We start from the raw sequence: 21167 nt of genomic DNA on the forward strand, positions 1-21167 counted from the left end.
TCTATATAGGAGGCCGGGCACTTCCTGGTGACGTCACTGACAGCTGCCGGGGGGCGGGGCCGGGGAATCCTGCAAGTAGTTGAGCCATTGCAGGTCATTCTGTTCTGTATAGTGAGTGTACATGGTGCCAAGTGGGGCTCCTGTATAGTGAGAGTATATGGTGGTATGTGGGACTCCTGTATAGTGAGAGTACATGGTGGTATGTGGGGCTCCTGTATAGTGAGAGTATATGGTGCCAAGTGGGGCTCCTGTATAGTGAGAGTATATGGTGCCAAGTGGGGCTCCTGTATAGTGAGAGTATGTGGTGGTATATGAGGCTCATGTAAAGTGAGCGTACCTGGCGTTATGTGGGGCTCCTGTATAGTGAGAGTATGTGGTGGCATATGGGGCTCCTGTATAGTGAGAGTAGGTGGTGGTATGTGGGGTTCCTGTATAGTGAGAGTACATGGTGCTATGTGGGGCTCCTGTATAGTGAGAGTATATGGTGGTATGTGGGACTCCTGTATAGTGAGAGTATGTGGTGGTATGTGGGGCTCCTGTATAGTGAGAGTAGGTGGTGGTATGTGGGGATCCTGTATAGTGAGAGTATGTGGTGGTATGTGGGGATCCTGTATAGTGAGAGTATGTGGTGGTATGTGGGGCTCCTGTATAGTGATAGTATGTGGTGGTATATGGGGCTCCTGTAAAGTGAGCGTACCTGGCGTTATGTGGGGCTCCTGTATAGTGAGAGTATGTGGTGGCATGTGGGGCTCCTGCATAGTGAGAGTACATGGTGTTATGTGGGGCTCCTGTATAGTGAGAGTATATGGTGGTATGTGGGACTCCTGTATAGTGAGAGTATGTGGTGGTATGTGGGGCTCCTGTATAGTGAGAGTATGTGGTGGTATGTGGGGATCCTGTATAGTGAGAGTATATGGTGGTGTGTGGGGCTCCTGTATAGTGAGAGTATGTGGTGGTATGTGGGGATCCTGTATAGTGAGAGTATGTGGTGGTATGTGGGGCTCCTGTATAGTGAGGGTATGTGGTGGTATGTGGGGATCCTGTATAGTGAGAGTATATGGTGGTGTGTGGGGCTCCTGTATAGTGAGAGTATATGGTGGTATGTGGGGCTCCTGTATAGTGAGAGTATGTGGTGGCATGTGGGGCTCCTGCATAGTGAGAGTACATGGTGTTATGTGGGGCTCCTGTATAGTGAGAGTATGTGGTGGTATATGAGGCTCCTGTATAGTGAGAGTACATGGTGCTATGTGGGGCTCCTGTATAGTGATAGTATGTGGTGGTATATGGGGATCCTGTAAAGTGAGCGTACCTGGCGTTATGTGGGGCTCCTGTATAGTGAGAGTATGTGGTGGCATATGGGGCTCCTGTATAGTGAGAGTAGGTGGTGGTATGTGGGGCTCCTGTATAGTGAGAGTATATGGTGGTATGTGGAACTCCTGTATAGTGAGAGTATATGGTGGTATGTGGGGCTCCTGTATAGTGAGGGTAGGTGGTGCTCCTGTATAGTAAGAGTATATGGTGGTATGTGGGGCTCCTGTATAGTGAGCGTACCTGGTGTTATGTGGGGCTCCTGTATAGTGAGAGTATGTGGTGGCATGTGGGGCTCCTGCATAGTGAGAGTACATGGTGTTATGTGGGGCTCCTGTATAGTGAGAGTATGTGGTGGTATATGAGGCTCCTGTATAGTGAGAGTACATGGTGCTATGTGGGGCTCCTGTATAGTGAGAGTATGTGGTGGTATATGAGGCTCCTGTATAGTGAGAGTACATGGTGCTATGTGGGGCTCCTGTATAGTGAGAGTATGTGGTGGTATATGAGGCTCCTGTATAGTGAGAGTACATGGTGCTATGTGGGGCTCCTGTATAGTGATAGTATGTGGTGGTATATGGGGCTCCTGTAAAGTGAGCGTACCTGGCGTTATGTGGGGCTCCTGTATAGTGAGAGTATGTGGTGGCATATGGGGCTCCTGTATAGTGAGAGTATGTGGTGGCATATGGGGCTCCTGTATAGTGAGAGTATGTGGTGGCATATGGGGCTCCTGTATAGTGAGAGTAGGTGGTGGTATGTGGAGCTCCAGTATAGTGAGAGTCAGGGCGTAGCTAGGGGTTCAGCCTAGGGGGGGCGAGTGAGTCTGAGTGGGCCCCCAACCAACATTACCCATAGGGAACCTCAGCAGGTGGCAAGGCTTTTTGAATAATAAAGGGAATATTCTTCTACATTACTTATAGTGAATAAGGATACAGAGCTGGAATATAGAGCCACAAAAAGATTAGAAAAATATAGCTGCCTTCTTCCACAGACAGCACCACTCTTGTCCTCAGTTTGTGTGTGGTATTTGACTAAAGTTAATAGAGCCAAGCTGTGATACCACACACAACCTAAGAGCAGGGGTGGCGCTGTTTTGGAAGAAAACAAATATGTTTTTGTTTTTTTTAAATTCTGGAGAACCCTTTTAACTAGATTATCTTTGCCTAAAAATAATAGTGGTATAGGTAATAAGTTTTTTGTGGTTGTGTGTGTGTGTTGTCACTCCTCTCACAGTCCTCACTCCCCTCACAGTCCTCACTCCCCTCACACAGTCCTCACCCCTCACAGTCCTCACTCCCCTCACACAGTCATCACTCCCCTCACACAGTCATCACTCCCCTCACAGTCATCACTCCCCACACACAGTCCTCACTCCCCTCACACAGTCATCACTCCCCACACACAGTCCTCACTCCCCTCACACAGTCATCACTCCCCACACACAGTCATCACTCCCCTCACACAGTCCTCACTCCCCTCACACAGTCATCACTCCCCTCACACAGTCATCACTCCCCTCACACAGTCATCACTCCCCACACACAGTCCTAACTCCCCTCACACAGTCCTAACTCCCCTCACACAGTCATCACTCCCCACACACAGTCCTCACTCCCCTCACACAGTCATCACTCCCCACACAGTCCTCACTCCCCACACCCAGTCATCACTCCCCACACACAGTCCTCACTCCCCTCAGTCATCACTCCCCTCACAGTCCTCACCCCTCACACAGCCCTCACTCCCCTCACACAGCCCTCACTCCCCTCACACAGTCCTCACTCCCCTCACACAGTCCTCACCACTCACACAGTCCTCACTCCCCTCACACAGTCCTCACTCCCCTCACACAGTCCTCACTCCCCTCACACAGTCCTCACTCCCCTCACGCAGTGATCACTCCCCACACACAGTGATCACTCCCCACACACAGTCCTCACTCCCCTCACACAGTCATCACTCCCCACACACAGTCCTCACTCCCCTCACAGTCCTCACTCCCCTCACACAGTCCTCACTCCCCTCACACAGTCATCACTCCCCTCACACAGTCATCACTCCCCACACACAGTCATCACTCCCCTCACACAGTCCTCACTCCCCACACACAGTCCTCACTCCCCTCACACAGTCATCACTCCCCACACACAGTCCTCACTCCCCTCACACAGTCCTCACTCCCCACACACAGTCCTCACTCCCCTCACACAGTCATCACTCCCCACACACAGTCCTCACTCCCCTCACAGTCCTCACTCCCCTCACACAGTCCTCACTCCCCTCACACAGTCATCACTCCCCTCACACAGTCATCACTCCCCACACACAGTCATCACTCCCCTCACACAGTCCTCACTCCCCACACACAGTCCTCACTCCCCTCACACAGTCATCACTCCCCACACACAGTCCTCACTCCCCTCACACAGTCCTCACTCCCCACACACAGTCCTTACTCCCCTCACAGTCCTCACCCCTCACACAGCCCTCACTCCCCTCACACAGTCCTCACTCCCCTCACACAGTCCTCACTCCTCTCACAGTCCTCACTCCCCTCACACAGTCATCACTCCCCTCACAGTCCTCACTCCCCTTACACAGTCCTCACTCCCCTTACACAGCCCTCACTCCCCTCACACAGTCCTCACTCCCCTCACACAGTCCTCACTCCCCTCACACAGTCCTCACTCCCCTCACACAGCCCTCACTCCCCACACACAGTCCTCACTCCCCACACACAGTCCTCACTCCCCACACACAGTCCTCACTCCCCACACACAGTCCTCACAGTCCTCACTCCCCTCACACAGTCCTCACCCCTCACACAGTCCTCACTCCCCTCACACAGTCCTCACTCCCCTCACACAGTCCTCACCCCTCACTCCCCTCACACAGTCCTCACCCCTCACACAGCCCTCACTCCCCACACACAGCCCTCACTCCCCTCACACAGTCCTCACTCCCCTCACACAGCCCTCACTCCCCTCACACAGTCCTCACTCCCCACACACAGCCCTCACTCAGTCCTCACACAGTCCTCACTCCCCTCACACAGCCCTCACTCCCCTCACACAGCCCTCACTCCCCACACAGTCCTCACTCCTCTCACACAGTCCTCATTCTGTACCTGACAACGTCCAGGGCTGCTGCTGGACGTCTTCACAGCCCCCCCTCCTGGCAGCCATAGACGGTGAGGATCCCTCTAGCTGCCGTCCTCCCTCCTCACACAACGTTTTGCAGCCAGTGAGGGAGGGGAGGGGGAGGGGCCAGCAGCAGCAGCAGCCTGTAGCAGCGTGTAGAAGGAAGCAGCAGGAAGAAGATCCAGCCCTGGCCGGGCTCGGCATCCGACAGCTGAGCGGGCCCCTCAGGAGCAGGGGCCCGCTATTCCCAGGTGCAGTTTTCCTCTTGGGGCCCCAGCCACTACAGACATGTGTTAATGCTGTCTGCAAAAGCAATAGCTTTTGCAGACAGCATTAATCTGTCTGAGACCTCAGTGGGCCCCTGCCTGAGAGGGCCCGGGGGCGACTGCCCCCTTTGCCCCCACCTATTTTCGCTACTGGTGAGAGTACATGGTGCTATGTGGGGCTCCTGTATAGTGAGAGTACATGGTGCTATGTGGGGCTCCTGGATAGTGAGAGTATGTGGTGGTATATGGGGCTCCTGTACAGTGAGCGTACCTGGTGTTATGTGGGGCTCCTGTATAGTGAGAGTATATGGTGGTATGTGGGGCTCCTGTATAGTGAGAGTATATGGTGGTATGTGGGGCTCCTGTATAGTGAGGGTAGGTGGTGCTCCTGTATAGTAAGAGTATATGGTGGTATGTGGGGCTCCTGTATAGTGAGCGTACCTGGTGTTATGTGGGGCTCCTGTATAGTGAGAGTATGTGGTGGCATGTGGGGCTCCTGCATAGTGAGAGTACATGGTGTTATGTGGGGCTCCTGTATAGTGAGAGTATGTGGTGGTATATGAGGCTCCTGTATAGTGAGAGTACATGGTGCTATGTGGGGCTCCTGTATAGTGATAGTATGTGGTGGTATATGGGGCTCCTGTAAAGTGAGCGTACCTGGCGTTATGTGGGGCTCCTGTATAGTGAGAGTAGGTGGTGGTATGTGGGGCTCCAGTATAGTGAGAGTATGTGGTGGTATGTGAGGCTCCTGTATAGTGAGAGTACATGGTGCTATGTGGGGCTCCTGGATAGTGAGAGTATGTGGTGGTATATGGGGCTCCTGTACAGTGAGCGTACCTGGTGTTATGTGGGGCTCCTGTATAGTGAGAGTATATGGTGGTATGTGGGGCTCCTGTATAGTGAGAGTATGTGGTGATATGTGGGGCTCCTGTATAGTGAGAGTACATGGTGCTATGTGGGGTTCCCTTAATGGTGCACTTCAGGAGCTCAGGAAAGCCTCTTTAATTTAACTGTTTTTACTGTTCTGCTCTCTGTTGGTGACTAATCTCATTCCTCCCCCTCCCCTCTTCATAGAACAGACAGGACCCGATTGATGTAAACAAGACGTGATTTTCTGATAATGAGCAGTGGATGAGAGGAGGGAGGGGGGGCACCTGATAGAAAGTCTTTTTGAATGCAGATAATGGCATATTTGCCTAATAAACCCAATTACAAAGTTTCCTAAAGTTGCCTGTACTATTGATTTCTGCAAAAAAAACAACAAAAAAACAAAACAACAACAGTGACTCTTTAAATTGGAACAATCACCTCCCTTAGGGCTCGTTCCCACTGAGGAAAGGTAGCGGAATTCCGCGATTATATTTATATTTATATTTTATTTTCTGCTGCCTTCTGGTTTTTATGTATGTTTGTCAGATGTTTTTATCACATACAGAAATATAATTGCAATCATATTATGAATAATAAAAGCTTGTATTGACAGTTAGAATGAGTTAATGCAACAAGTCAATATTTGCAGTGTTGACCCTTCTTCTTCAGGACCTCTGCAATTCTCCCTGCATGCTCTCAATCAACTTCTGTGCCAAATCCTGACTGATAGCAGTCCATTCTTGCACAATCAATGCTTGCATTTTGTCAGAATTTGTTGGTTTTTGTTTGTCCACCCGTCTCTTGATGATTGACAACAAGTTCTCAATGGGATTAAGATCTGGGGAGTTTCCAGGCCATGGACCCAAAATCTCTATGTTTTGTTCCCTGAGCCATTTAGTTATCACTTTTGCTTTATGGCAAGGTGCTCCATCATGCTGGAAAAGGCATTGTTGATCGCCACACTGCTCTTGGACGGTTGGGAGAAGTTGCTCTTGGAGGACATTCTGGCACATTCTTTATTCATGGCTGTGTTTTTAGGCAAGACAGTGAGAGAACCGATTCCCTTGGCTGAGAAGCAACCCCACACATGAATGGTTTCAGGATGCTTTACAGTTGGCATGAGACAAGACTGGTGGTATCGCTCACCTTGTCTTCTCCGAATAAGCTGTTTTCCAGATGTCCCAAACAATCGTAAAGGGGATTCATCAGAGAAAATGACTTTACCCCAGTCCTCAGCAGTCCACTCCCTGTACCTTTTGCAGAATATCACAAGGAGGAAGGATGATCAGCTGACCACACCTGCACGTATATCCCCTCCTGCTGGTGCACAGAGGTGCGAGCAATCACCCAGGAACAGGCAGCAAGGATAGTTTCAGCACTCAAATCCAAATCCAATTCCTTTATTGTAGCATAGCAAAAAAAAAACAACAAACAATAAAATCCTGACAATCGCTGACATGTTTCGGTCTATGCTATGACTAAGGTCTGAATAGACCAAAATATGTCAGCGATTGTCAGGATTTTATTGTTTGTTGTTTTTTTTTCTATGCTACAATAAAGGAATTGGATTTGGACGACTGAGTGCTGAAACTATCCTTGCTTTTGCAGAATATCAGTCTGTCCCTGATGTTTTTTCTAAAGAGAAGTGGCTTCTTTGCTGCCCTCCTTGAGACCAGGCCTTGCTCCAAGAGTCTCCGCCTCATAGTGCGTGCAGATGCACTCACACCTGCCTGCTGCCATTCCTGAGCAAGCTCTGCACTGCTGGTAGCCCGATCCCGCAGCTGAAACACTTTTTAGAGACGGTCCTGACACTTGCTGATCTTTCTTGGGCGCCCTGGAGCCTTTTTGGCAACAATGGAACCTCTCTCCTTGAAGTTCTTGATGATGCAATAGATTGTCGACAGAGGTGCAATCTTTCTAGCTGCAATACTCTTCCCTGTTAGGCCATTTTTGTGCAGTGCAATGATGACTGCACATGTTTCTTTAGAGATAACCATGGTTAACAGAAGAGAAACAATGATGCCAAGCACCAGCCTCCTTTAAAAGTGTCCAGGGGTGTCATTCTTACTTAATCATGACAGATTGATCTCCAGCCCTGGCTCATCAACACCCACACCTGTGTTAATGGAGCAATCACTGAAACGATGTTATCTGGTCCTTTTAATGTTGCGTTTACACAGACAGATTTATCGGACAGATTTTTGAAGCCAAAACCAGGAACAGACTATAAACAGAGAGCAAGCCATAAAGGAAAGACTGAGATTTCTCCTCTATTTAAATCCATTCCTGGCTTTGGCTTCCAAACTAGGTCAGATAAACCTCTCTGTGTAAACGCACCATTAGGCAGGGCTGCAATGATGTTGAAATGTGTTTTGGGAGATAAAGTTTATTTTCTAGGCAAATATTGACTTTGCAAGTAATTGCTGTTAAGCTGATCACTCTTTATAACATTCTGGAGTATATGCAAATTGCCATTTTAAAAACTAAAGCAGTAGACTTTGTAAAAATTAATATTTGTATCATTCTCAAAACTTTTGGCAATGACTGTACTGAGCAAAGGCTCTACTTTGTCAATATGGGGTATGGAGTGCAGAATAATGGGGAAAAACTTTTATTTTATTTGCACAAACCCTCAATGTAACAAAGTGTGAAAATAGTGAAATGATCTGAAGACTTACCAAATACAGTAATACCTCGGCATCCGAACAAAATCAGGGGAGATAACTGTCAGCTGTCAAGTATTGTTTAGCTGACAGTTATTGAGGTGTTTGGAAACAGCAAGGTTACAGGAGCAGGGATTCACATCATTACGACGGGAATCCCTGCTTCTTTACAGGGTGTTCCCCACAGCTGAGAGAAGCAGGATTGTGTGGCAAGTTTAAACAGCCACCCACTCCTCCCTTGCGCTCTCTGCTGCAGGGAACACAGCAGGGATTCTTGTCACCTGGCAGCTGCTGGTTCCCTCTTGCCCTGGCAGATCTGACTTGTTCACCTGTCCTGACGCAGCTCCTGGGACCCTTTTGTAGGCTGCCGGTGGCCATGCTCTAGCAGCCCTCTGCACCACAGTCGCCAGTTCCCACTTCTTCCCGCCGCCTCTGCCGACTTCCCCAGTTGCAGGGATCGCCCCGCTGGCCTGACCCAGCTCCTGACACCCCTTGGGCTACATTCACACATTCCATGTTCCACACAGAACACGGACGTAGGATGCCCCCGGGCAGTATCTGTGATAAGATGCTGGGAGCGGGGGAACTGTATGAATATGCACCGTGCTGTAAAGAAGCAGCCACGTGGTGCTGTCATTACAGCACAGCGCATATTCATACAGTTCGGTTCTGGAACAGCCTTCCAGAACCGATTATGTTCGAGAATGGAAGTACCACTGTACATTGCATCCTATGTTAGGAGATATGTTTTGTATATGGGATAAAAAAGTGTGCATTGTTCCTTAACTATGGCATTAATCTGCATTATCCCTGTAATTTGACATCACTAACATTATTTTAGTGCTGTACCATCACTGAGTGAAATTCTAAACATGTATCTGTACGGTGACATCAGTGTGCACTATCCATGCATTGTGACATTATTGTGTGCATTACCCCTGTACCAGGACATTACTATGTGCATAGTGGCCCAGATTTATCAAAGTGTGTAAATTAGAAACTGGTGTAAACTACTTGTGGCAACCAATGACAGCTCAGCTTTCATTTAACCATTTTTTATTTTAGATTTTCTCAGGTGCATCATGTTTATCCTTGGACCAACCACGTACTAAATGTAGTCCACAAGATGTGAATAAACAGCCTATATTTGTTCAACCAAGCAGCAATATTAAGTATCTGATATTCCCCACTGCTCAGTGTATTAGCCAGGTAACATGAGATTCCTCTTTGTAGGAACACAGTTGCTTCCTAAAGTATCATGTTGCTAAGCAACAACAATACTAGACCTGTGTCAGTCAGGCTTAGCATAGTATTTAGCGTTCCATTCACTAGACTGACTGACAAGGTCAATGACCCTCAGGACATGGATGCTATGCTGCAATGCATGTGATGAGTACATATACATTCATGAAACTTTCCCGGTGCTGTATTCATAAACAATAGAACACTATGGCCAGAAATTCTATAAATGACCAGGTGACATATTCTATTAAAAATCAGGTGACATAGAAAGCCACTCAGATTTCCTAGTCGCTTTGGACTTAAGTTTCTAGGGCTAAAGGTGTACCTGTCATTATAAAAAAAACTTTTGACATGTCATAGAGACATGTATCAAGAGAGTCCAACAGCATCCAGAAGTATTAAGGGCTCGTTCACACAGAGCAAAAGCAGCTGAATTTCTGCGCTGAATCAGCGCTGAAATTTCAGCCGTTAAAATAGGTGCAGAGCTAATTTCCATTGTGTTGAATGGAAATTCTGCTCTGCAGTCCACACAGTGGAATTTCCGCACTGAACTAATCCGCTTTCCGCCAGAAGAATGAACATGTTCATTCTTCCGCTAGCGGAAGCCTATACAAACCAATGGGGCTCTGATTTTCTGTTTCAGCGCGGAATACACGCGTATTCAGCGCGGAATACAAGCGTAATACAAGCGGAAATTACACGCTGAATCAGCGCGGAAATGGGGAAAAAAGGGGGGGAGGAGGATTCTAGTATATATTCTGGTATAGTCTAGTTTACTCGCCAAATACTCGCTGAATTTCAGTGCTGAATGCATGCCGATTCAGCGCGGATTCCTCGAGTATTCCGCGCTGAATTTGTCAAGAGCTGATTACGAGCTGAACACTTTCCTAGCTGAATACGCAGGGATTCTGCTTGCATTCTGCTTATATTCTGCTCGGAATTCAGCGTCAGTTGATTTCAGGCGGAAATATTTCCTCGCGTAATCCGCCCCTTTTGCTCTGTGCGAACGTAGCCTTAATCCAAAATTTTATTGGTGTCCAAGGCCAAATAGTCTTGGAGACCAATAAAATTTTGGATTAATACTTCTTGATGCTGTTGGCCCCTTGATACTGGTTACGATTACCCACCCGTGGATTGTGGGCATATCAGCGGGCATCCCAACAGGTACAAACTTTACAAAGGGTCCATTGGTGCTGCTGAAACCCGTTTCTACTGCCTTGATGTCATAGAGACATGTCAAAAGTTTGATCGGTACCAATGGGGAGATAGAGCGGGGAGAGGACCACAACTGCAGTGCATCCTCTCCATGCAAGTCTGATTCTATTTTTTTTTATATTTAGAGTGGAGAGTGGACGTGTTACAGCGTGTCTTCTCCCCGCTTGTTCCCCTGATCAGTACAAGTATGAGCACTCAGACCCGAACCGATCAAAACGTGTCAAAAATTTTTTATAACGACATGTACACTTTAAATGACTAGGTTTGGAGTTATCACTGATCCTGGCTGCTGCAGGCTGCATGCAGCTGTATAACATTTGGGGCAAGCTCATTTCTTGAGCCCAAACCATATTGTTCTAGCAAACATCCTTTTATTGACTGCTGCCCGAGGGTTAATCATGTTGATTTTTATGTTAGATACAATGGAGTACCTACACATAGATGGCCATAGCCTTAATGAAATACGCTCAAATGATAAGCAGTGCAGCTGTATTATATTAGTAGGAGACAATAAAATAGTTTTAGGCCAATTAGGATCCAAATAATATTTTAATTAACAAAAAGTATGTTGTGGGATCAGATATAGTAGGCTGTGTAACATGCAAATGAAAATTGTGACATAGGAAAATCTGTAACACTCCATATGGTCAGATGTCTTTACGTAGCTGATGTCTTTTGGGAGGAAAAGGAGTTTGTAGGGTTGGATAACGTCCAGGAGCATGGTACCAAGCAGATTTATGAACTAATTTATAATGTTCACATTTGGAGGATGGCCTAGTGATAGAAACTAATGACACAAGATCACTGTGAGGACCTGACAGTGAGGTCTGGCAAGCACTCTCAGGACGAGAACATAGGCTGTGTATCCAGCAGCTTGTTACTGACACAGGCCTTTTTGCTAAGGATTTTGATGTAAACATATGGAATGCTGGTGAATGATTCATTTGCTCACATAGTGATTCTACTTCTTGATCAGACTTCAGGTTATAGTTCCTGATAAGTGGTGAACGAGTCATGAGTTCTCGTCTGCTATTGTACCGTAGTGGAAAGTTATCTGATCTACCTTCAGCCGAGATATGTAAGACCTCTGGAGATGTTCTGCCATATTCAGAACATAGATGGTGTCTTCTTGGTTGAGCACTATACGATTTCCTCTGTGATACTTCACTTTTAGCAGGAAGCCATTTATCATCTTCCAACAAGGCAGGCACTTTGCTGCTCCATGGGGGTCTACAGTTTAATTCTTTCAGATAACTAAATAATAGAATAAAACAGTCAGCAATGTATATCCTAATGAAATAATATTCTACCAGTTACTAGTCCTTTTGCTCACAAATTATTATGATATTATGATACATGATTGTGTAATAAACTTGAGATGACAAATTGTACTGAACTGGTGATATCACAAATGCATTCATTGCATTTCTGGTGCTTTATTTGCATGGTGAAAACATGACACTTAAGAGAATGCCTGGAGATACAAAAAATAAACTAAAACAAACAATTATATTTTCATTTTATAATTATAATATTTAAAAAATTATAGTGCCCCCTGCAATGAAGCTATTTCAGTACTCTGCATCCCCTGCCCTATAGGAATATAACAGCAGGTTAGATTTGTCATGTGTAAACTTATTAGATGTACCTGCTTTCTGTAGTAAGACACAATATAAAGTGCCAAGATAGGATATAGACATATAAATATGTTACTTAGCATTGATTGTACCTCGTAATCAGAAAAGAGGAAAAAAGCAGAGTTCTAATAAATCCAGAACTGAGTTTCCCAGAAAAGATTTGCTATTGTATGATTTCGGGTACACCATCTGTTGGCATATGCTGCTCCAGGTGCCAATGAGTCAGTCATAGGCAGTCATGCATTTAGTATTAAGTATTACATATTAAATAAATATCTTATTTGGGTCTCATTTATAAAGATTTGTGCAACACAGCACTTGAGCAGAACATATTTTATTATCTAATTGACCAGAAGAATAGAAGCTGAAATTTGGTGCCTGATGGAAACTGGTTCACTATTACAAGGGACGATTATCACCCGGAAAATCATTATATCGTTCGAATTTAAACGATAATCGTAATTGCAAGCAACGATCACACTTTGTGTGTCGTTGATTTAGATCTGACCCTAAAATCATCGGTAATCGTTTGCTGTAATTCCACATTTGTTCACTAATAATTCAGTGTAATTCCACATTGTTCCTTCTTTTGCTGGGATCAGATGAAGTAAACTATCGTATTAACTAACGACTATCGTTCTGTGTAATATAGTGAGCGATCTGAGGTCAACTGTAAACAATCATGTTTGCGATCGTTTATCGTTATTCAGCTATCGTTAAAAATCGCTTTGTCTAATAGGACCTCTTTGTCTCTGAATTAGTATTTACACAGTACACAAGACACACACTAGGAAATTTATTATGTTCTCTGGCAGACAAAAGTCTGTCATTTTTGTGCAAAGCTTACCTAGGTGTTGTATTTTGCATCTATGATTTATAGCTGAAACTTATACCAGCTTGTAGCTGCCTTATGTATCCTGTATGTATCACATGGACAGTTACCACTTACCACTGCGCAAAACTTATTAAGAGACCAGCGCCTGGTAATAAAACTGGCACATTGTGCACTAGTGCACTTTATGTTAAGGCTGGCATGTAATATTTCAGTCTTTGATAAATTCCCCTGACAGTTTTTTTTGCTATCACATTGGTTAATAAGAATATACTACCTACTGCAGCATAAAAGGGGAACTGAGCTGCTAAACTGCACACAATCTCAGGAAAAGAGTGCTGCTGTTACTGGGAAAGAAAGAAGCTCTATTTTTTCTAATGCTTAATAACCTGTTTAAATAAAGATGCCACATAACGATTTTTATACTGTGGGTTGAACTTGATGGACTCTTTTTTTCTTTTTTCAACCTTATTAACCCATTAAGGACCAGGCCAATTTCCATTTTTTGCAATACCAAACGTGTGTGTGTGTTTGTTTATTTATTTTAATTTATAAAATGGGAAAAGGGGGGTGATGTAAACTTTTATTTGGGGAGGGGATTTTTTATTAATAAAAATATTTATATATATTTTTTACACACTTACTAGAAGTCCCCCTATGACTGCTCTGTTCGTTCATTGAGATCTATGCAATATAGATATACTGCATAGATCCATGAGATCTGTGTTCTATTGCTCTCGGCTGCCGCAGCCGAGAACAATAAATTGCCATGCTGGAATCAGTGCAGACACCCTCAGATGGAGGGATCGCTCCTCCGCAATCCCATCCACTAGACTACCAAGTATGGGGAAAACAGGCAATTGGACCGCGCTCGCTAATTTCCGCGGTCCTGGGCTGCAAATAGCACCCGACATCGTGGCAGTTCAGAGCGGGGTCGCCATGCGGCCCCCTCTGAATTCCCCTAGCGACGCCAGGGCATACATTTATGCCCTGTGTCGTTAAGGGGTTAAAGGAGAACTCTGGGCAGGGTTGATTTTTGGCTGGGGAGGATGAAAGAAGTAACATGCTCTCACCTCCCCCGCTCCAGCACTGGTGCTGGTATCCCGCAGCTCCTGTACCCTGGTCTCGGTCACTTCTGGGTCTGAGTAAGGACCTGGGAAGTGATGTGTTAGACAGCTGACGGGATCGGAGATGCGGGATACCGGCACCAGCAATGGAGTGGAGGAGGTCAGAGCATGTTACTTCTATCATCCTACCCCAGCCTGGTGTTCTCCTTTAACTATGTAACTATATAATTATACACTATAGGGATGGGAGATTCTGATAAGATAGCTGATCCCCAAACTTTTCATTAACAGCTACCTCTACTGAATATCCCACTTGTTTGCTTGGCTAAGACAAGTATGCATGTATCCTGAGTGGGAGAAAGCCACTGACAAACACTAGAGATGAGCGAACCAGCCGAGGTTCGGGTTCGTATGAACCTGAACTCTTGGCTTCTGATTCCCGCTGTCTGCCCGCTCCGTGGAGAGGGTGGATACAGCCTGAGGACTGCCTGGAAAACTGTGATACAGCCATAGCCTTAGGCTGGGTTCACACTATGTATATTTCAGGCAGTATTTGGTCCTCATGTCAGGTCCTCATAGCAACCAAAACCAGGAGTGGATTGAAAACACAGAAAGGATCTGTTCACACAATGTTGAAACTGAGTGGATGGCCGTCATATAATGGTAAATAACAGCCATTATTTCAATATAACAGCCGTTGTTTTAAAATAACAGCAAATATTTGCCATTAAATGGCGGCCATCCACTCAATTACAACATTATGTAAACAGATCCTTTCTGTGTTTTCAATCCACTCCTGGTTTGGGTTGCTATACAGCCTCAAATATACGTAGTGTGAACCCAGCCTTAGGCTGTATCCCAGTTTTCCAAGTGGTCCTCAGGCTGTATCCACCCTCTCCACGGAGCAGGCAGACAGTGGGAATCAGAAGCCGAGAGTTCAGGTTCATGCGAACCCGAACCTCGACGATTCGCTCTTCTCTAACAAACACCTCTGAAATGGGGTTGAACTGAACTGATAGGAGGATTAGATGGTCACCCAATTCTGAAAGGTGTTCATTGTTCATGTAACTTGTACACTTGTGAAAAATAAAAGAAATAAATGTAAACATAAAGTACAGTTCAAAATGAAGGCTGTGGAAACCACGCCACTAGCTTTCCCTCCAGTAACCACACAATGTGGTCGATAATCTCGGATCAGATTCCAAATGCATATGTGGAAACAGGTAAGGTAACAGTAATAATTAGTTCTGCCTCCATATAAAATCTATTTCCACACTTTATAAACAGTACTTGGATGCCACTTACAGCTGAACTTCGTAAGTCAAAGGGTGCTCTGTGCCAACAATGCTGGTTCTGAGGTCCAGGGATCTCTGAAGCATTTCAACAGACTTTTTCTTGTTTCCTAAATTGTCACATGAAAGTAGCTTCCCTATTTAAATTCATAACAAAAGCAGAAAGGTTATGTCTGAAAATGCAATTCAGGAGGTCTGCGGCTCACGATTCTCATATCTTACCAGAGTTTAGAGCAGTTACAAAGAGTATCTCTTGTGTTGCATTACACAAGAGCTGATTTCAGTGAGTACTCTGTATTGCAACTCTAGAGCATGCTCAAGTGTCAAGGAGGCAGTGCTGAGCCGCCAGGTACATGCCTGCCCCCTCCTTGCCTTGATTGACCGATAGGGCAAAATCTGTGCAAATGAGTCAGTTAAGGCAGGGATGAGGAAGCAGGCATGTATCTTGCGCATCAGCATTGACTATGACCTAGAGGTGACACATTCACGTTAATTTCTCTATGATGGCTTTGCAGTGCAATAAAACACTTAGCACTAAGTTTTCTCTCATATTAAAGCTGATCACTGGAAGTCCCAGCAAGGGACACCTAACATCCAGATATGAAAGCCACATGGATATCATGATTTGTTATAATACTTTATTGTTATTATAATTTGATTAAATGTGTTTCATGTTAGAAATCTACAGTGAACCTCTATAAAACACCACTACTGTGAAAAGGCCACCACTAAAAAACAGGATGGCCTAAGGATGTGCAGGGCCTACCAATAATCCCTGCTAAAGGGGGTGCCACCTATTTTCTTTCATCCAAGGCTTGCAACCACCAAGAATCTTTGTATAAATGATGGAGCTGTCCCTTTAAATACTGTAAAGTTATTTGTGCACTGTATAACAGGATACCATTTAGGGGCTTTAAAAGGGTTCTCTGACATCATGTAAAAAATAAACATGCTGTAGAAGCATATAGCTCTGCTTACGTTCCTGCCCCAGTTCTGGGGGTTGGGGGTCTTAGTTCTGTATTTTGTGGCTGTAATTCCTACTTAAGCAGTTGCTCAATATTATAATTACCAGAATCCATTCTTTTTCCTCAGCTATTCATCACAGTCCTCCCACCCTGCCTGCATCCCTCCCCCAGCAGTCCTGCCATTTTCCTAACCAAAGCTGTTGCAGAACATTTCGGGGCACATTTAGCGATGTGCGATTTTTTTCACACAGTTAATTTAAAATTTTTCCACATAGCTGAGGCTGCTGTGCAACCGGATGAAAAGAGCGCACAGTTTTTGCGCAAGGGGGGTTCTTGCGCAAAAATGTTTACTTTTTTAAAGATTTGTGCTGGGCACAGACATTGATAAATGTGCCCCTTAATTTTACGATTATTCAGCACCTGCTATATTTACTCCTTGTCTGCTCTGGGAGATAGAGATGTAGGCTGGAGGGGCAGATCAGAGATGGTAAATCACTTTAGTTGGGGGGGGGGTGGGGAGGGGGGGGTGGCTGGAGCTCAGAGACAATACCCAGCCAAGCCTCCTGTGACATTAGAGGATGATACGTTGTAATGAGAGAGAGGGAGGAGTCAGAGACAATACAAATATTATAGTCTATAGTTCTATTTTCCATTTCTTGTCGGTATATAAAAAGGAATAATAAAAAGGCTGCTGAAGCCGGCACTATTAGTAATATCTCTATACTAGTATATAGTCATATATCTTGAGGTTATTTAGGTACTCCTGATATATACAATATTTTTCTATGACAGATGTTTATTTCTCTTAAAAAAGAACTCCGGACTGGGGTGATTAATGGCAGAGTGCTGAGGAGGGGGAGAAAAAAAATCACCACATCCCAGAGTTCTCCTTTCAGTATAATATAAGCATAAGGGCCCTCTACTGTGAAAAGTTAATTTTGAGAGGTGGTCTTCAAGGGACTGTACCACCAGGCCCAGGCTGAAGCACTGGAGGCAGGCCGACCCACCCTTAGTGGGAAGAAACTCCAGCCCCTCCATGATGTGACTCCATTAGAATCAATGGAACCCTATCATAGAGGGGCTGGGGTTTCCTCCCACTAAGGGTGGGTCAGCCAACCTCCAATGCTTCAGCCTGGGCCTGGTGGTATAGTCACTTTAAGGTTTCACCTTGCGATGTCCTGCGTCACAGTAGGGTTAATAAATAAAACAAAGTGCTATCAGATGCAAATCTCTATTATTTTTTCCATCAACTATAAGGCAAATTACTTGATATAAATGTCTTTTATATGTCTGTTATATTAAACAGGTAGTGATTCATTTCAGGACAAGCATAACTCAAGTAGCATTCTCCACAAATGATTAACTCAAACCCATCAAGACTTGTGCACTATACAGGGCTTTCTTAAGATACATGACCTGCAGACAAGAATTCCAACATAAAATTACCCTAATATTTCTTGGAACAATGTGTTCTATAAAACTGGCCTTCAGCAGGAAGTTTCTAATTTTTTTACTACTTTCCATAAAAGATAAATAAAACCTTATCAAGAAGAACAAGTCGGATATACAGCATCAGTATAACATGCTTAATATTACCTGATTTCACTAATGTATTGCTAAGACGTAACTTGAGATACTGTCTTATCTCTGGGGATGGACAGCGTTTTTCAGTCTCCTCTTGGATTTTTATAACATTCTTGTAGCTTTCAATGGCCTGTTGTCTCTGAGAGCTGAAAAAATAGTACATATATTTTGCCTTAGAATCAGGGTTCTCAAAAGACAGCTCTTCTCCACTGCTGATCGGAGCATTCCACCTTCCCGAATGTCTGTATTAGATTTCTTATAATGATGAAGGTGTCCCATTTCCTGTACGATCTCCACTGCCTCTATCTGGTTCTAATCCCCTTGGTGAGCCTGCCAGATTGAACTGCTAAAGGGGTATTCCAGGGAAATTTTATCTTTGTGCTCATGGAGCTTATTGTGCATTTAAAAAATACATATCTTCTTACTTACAAGCAGTGTTATTATCCAGTTCTTGGAAGGAGAACTGGATAATAACAAAGACCAGCAGTTTTGACAGCAGTAGCTTAGGGGAATGGGAGAGGTAAGTTTTTTTTTCAATACACTGGGAGGTCTGTTAACCCCTTAAAGTGTCACTGTCGTTATAACTTTCGAATTGAAAATCAACAGTAGATTTGATGTAAAGCAAGTTTGCAATTTACATTCATTACTTATTTTTTAGTTATCATGGAGAACACGGCACTTCCTGTTTTCTGACTCTTTTTTTCTCAAAAAACAGGAAACAGTCAGAAAACAGGAAGTCCTGTATAACCCAGGTCATCTGAGCGCTAACAGACTAAACACAGGAATTCCGGCCAGTACAGAGAGCCACGACTCAATGTATCCATCAATCACATGACTGCCTTCTCTCTGTACTGGCCGGAATTCCTGTGTTTAGTCTGTTTTTTTTTAACAGCTCAAGTTAGAAAATCTGCCTTCTGGAGACTGGACCTGGATTTCTGGTAAGTTCAGCTTTGTTTTACAGCATGAAAACAACAGGAAAATAATGAATGTTAATTGCAAACTTGCTTTATATCACATCTACTGTTGGTTTAGATTTTTAAAGTTAAAACGACAGTGACACTTTATAGACCCAGTGGATTTTGACCAAGCCAAATTTCACTTTTGTGTTTTAATCTTTTCCTCCTTGCCTTCTAAGAGCCATAGTGCTTTTATTATTCCATCAACAGGGCTATTTAAGGGCTTGTTTTCTTCAGGAATATTTGTACTTTGTGATAGTACCATTCAATCTACCATAAAACACATGACGAGACCCTAAAAATATTCTTCCTAGTAACTTCACAGTTACAAAGTCTAGGGCTGGGTTAGAGGTGACTTTTCAGAATACGCTATTCAACGCAGCTGCAGCGAGTGGGTGAGTGCGGGAGGGGCGGCGGGGAGCTGCGGGGGGGGGGGGGCTGCCCGGGTGATCGCTGATTGTCCGGGCAGCCCATAGGATATAGCAGCGTCTGCTGCCGATGCTCCTATTCAACGGAGCGCCGGCAGCAGATCGCTTTTATATCAGTCACTTGTTTTTCAACATGTTGAAAAACAAGCGACTGCAACGATCAGCCGTCATGAACGATGTCGGCTGATCGTTGCACTCTATTCCACGGGACGATTATCGTCCGTAGCGGCCGATATCAGCCGAATACGGACGATAATCGTTCCGTGGAATAGGGCCTTTAGTTGTCTCTCTCTGCTTGCTCTGTGTGTGTTCCCAGGTACCCCCCATCTCCCTTCCCCACTCCCTCCATGGACTTGTATTGGTTGTAATGTGTATTCTTTGTAAGGCGTTGTTCACATTTCTGGAAGAGCCTGTCAAACCCCATTGACTTATAATGGTATCCATCATGTTCCGCTAGGGAGCCTTTAGTTTTGAAAAGAAAAACAAGGTTGCAATGCAGAGCTATTTTCCAGTCCAAAACAAGCCTATCTGCTATGAAGACTCTTGCTTGAGTCTTAGATGCAAATATGAATGTGGCCTTTTTTGCACACACATACACACACACACACACACACACAGTGCAGAAAACCAAACACCACCATCCTTACTAATGACTGGATCCTAAATGAACTTGTATGTCCGCTATGTATTCCTGAACTTCTCCACACAGGAAGTGATTCTTGCCGTAAAGCTTGCATCTGATAGCCAGACAATCAACAAGATACTTTTCTGATTCAGAAATATCACTAATAGAAAACCTAAAACATGTAAAACAATACAAAATATAAGAGAGAGTGTACAATGCATAATAATGCAGTATTATTTAACTCTTTCAAATTTAACATGTATTTCTCACTTTAAGAAAGCATTTTTATTGTACTTTAATAGGTTTTTAATAAAGAATAATGAGTAGAGTTTTTTGTATGCTTGGTATATACTGAAGTTTATGTAGCATGCAGTTTGTGTGTATCTTGATTCCTTCTTCTCATCATGGCTTTCCTTATACAAACTACATCTCCCATGATGCTTCTTACCGTGCAGAGACAGAAAGGGCAAAGTCTTATGACTGCACTTGCTCTGAATGTTATCTAGGGGCAGAAAGTGATTGTTGATGTTGCACTTCTGCCCCCCTAACTTAGGGTGGTATTACAGTGGCCGAGCAGGGCCGATGTCCTTGCAGCTCTTGCTAAACTAGCATACATTACCCATCCACGTTTCAGGGCTGCTCCTGCCTTCTGCTTCTCCCCAGGTCCCTAGCTTCACAGCGGCCTGTCAGCTGATAGGCCGCTCAGCAAATCGCCGGCCGCGGCGGTCACGGCCTGCGATTGGCTGAGCGGCCTATCAGCTGACAGGCCGCTGTGAAGCTAGAGCGCGCACGGGACTTGGGGAGAAGCGGACGGCAGGAGCAGCCCTGGAACATGGATGGGTAATGTATATCGTTAGTCGCCCTCCGTGCATCGCTATTACACATAGCGGTACGCGGTCGGCGCCTGACAAAAATAGGTTTTAACCTATATCAACAATCAGCCGATGATCGTTGTCATTGGCTGATCGTTGCATTTATTACACGGAGCGATAATCGGCCGAATCGGGCCAATTCGGCCGATTATTGTTCCGTGTAATAGTACCCAAACATCTGTTTACAGAAGGGCCCCTGCTCCTT

The 21167-nt window shown here is 44.9% G+C and overlaps 1 protein-coding gene across 5 annotated transcripts in view; it reads right to left on the reverse strand.

Annotated features, from left to right (window-relative positions):
• Positions 1 to 11274: 11274 nt before the first annotated feature.
• Positions 11275 to 21167, reverse strand: part of LOC138794716 (tetratricopeptide repeat protein 41-like) — a 79276-nt gene continuing 69383 nt past the window's right edge. For all 5 annotated transcript variants that reach the window (XM_069973576.1, XM_069973585.1, XM_069973550.1 and 2 more), the window contains 4 exons: positions 20113 to 20262; positions 18094 to 18227; positions 15546 to 15669; positions 11275 to 11958 (listed from right to left, as the gene is read on the reverse strand). In XM_069973576.1, coding sequence (XP_069829677.1) covers positions 11352 to 11958; positions 15546 to 15669; positions 18094 to 18227; positions 20113 to 20262 — 1015 coding nt within the window. In that variant the 3' untranslated portion in view covers positions 11275 to 11351. The remainder of the gene's footprint in view (positions 11959 to 15545; positions 15670 to 18093; positions 18228 to 20112; positions 20263 to 21167) is intronic.

The sequence above is a fragment of the Dendropsophus ebraccatus genome, chromosome 1 (genome assembly GCF_027789765.1).
Source record: "Dendropsophus ebraccatus isolate aDenEbr1 chromosome 1, aDenEbr1.pat, whole genome shotgun sequence".
In the NCBI taxonomy this organism is placed as follows: Eukaryota; Metazoa; Chordata; class Amphibia; order Anura; family Hylidae; genus Dendropsophus; species Dendropsophus ebraccatus.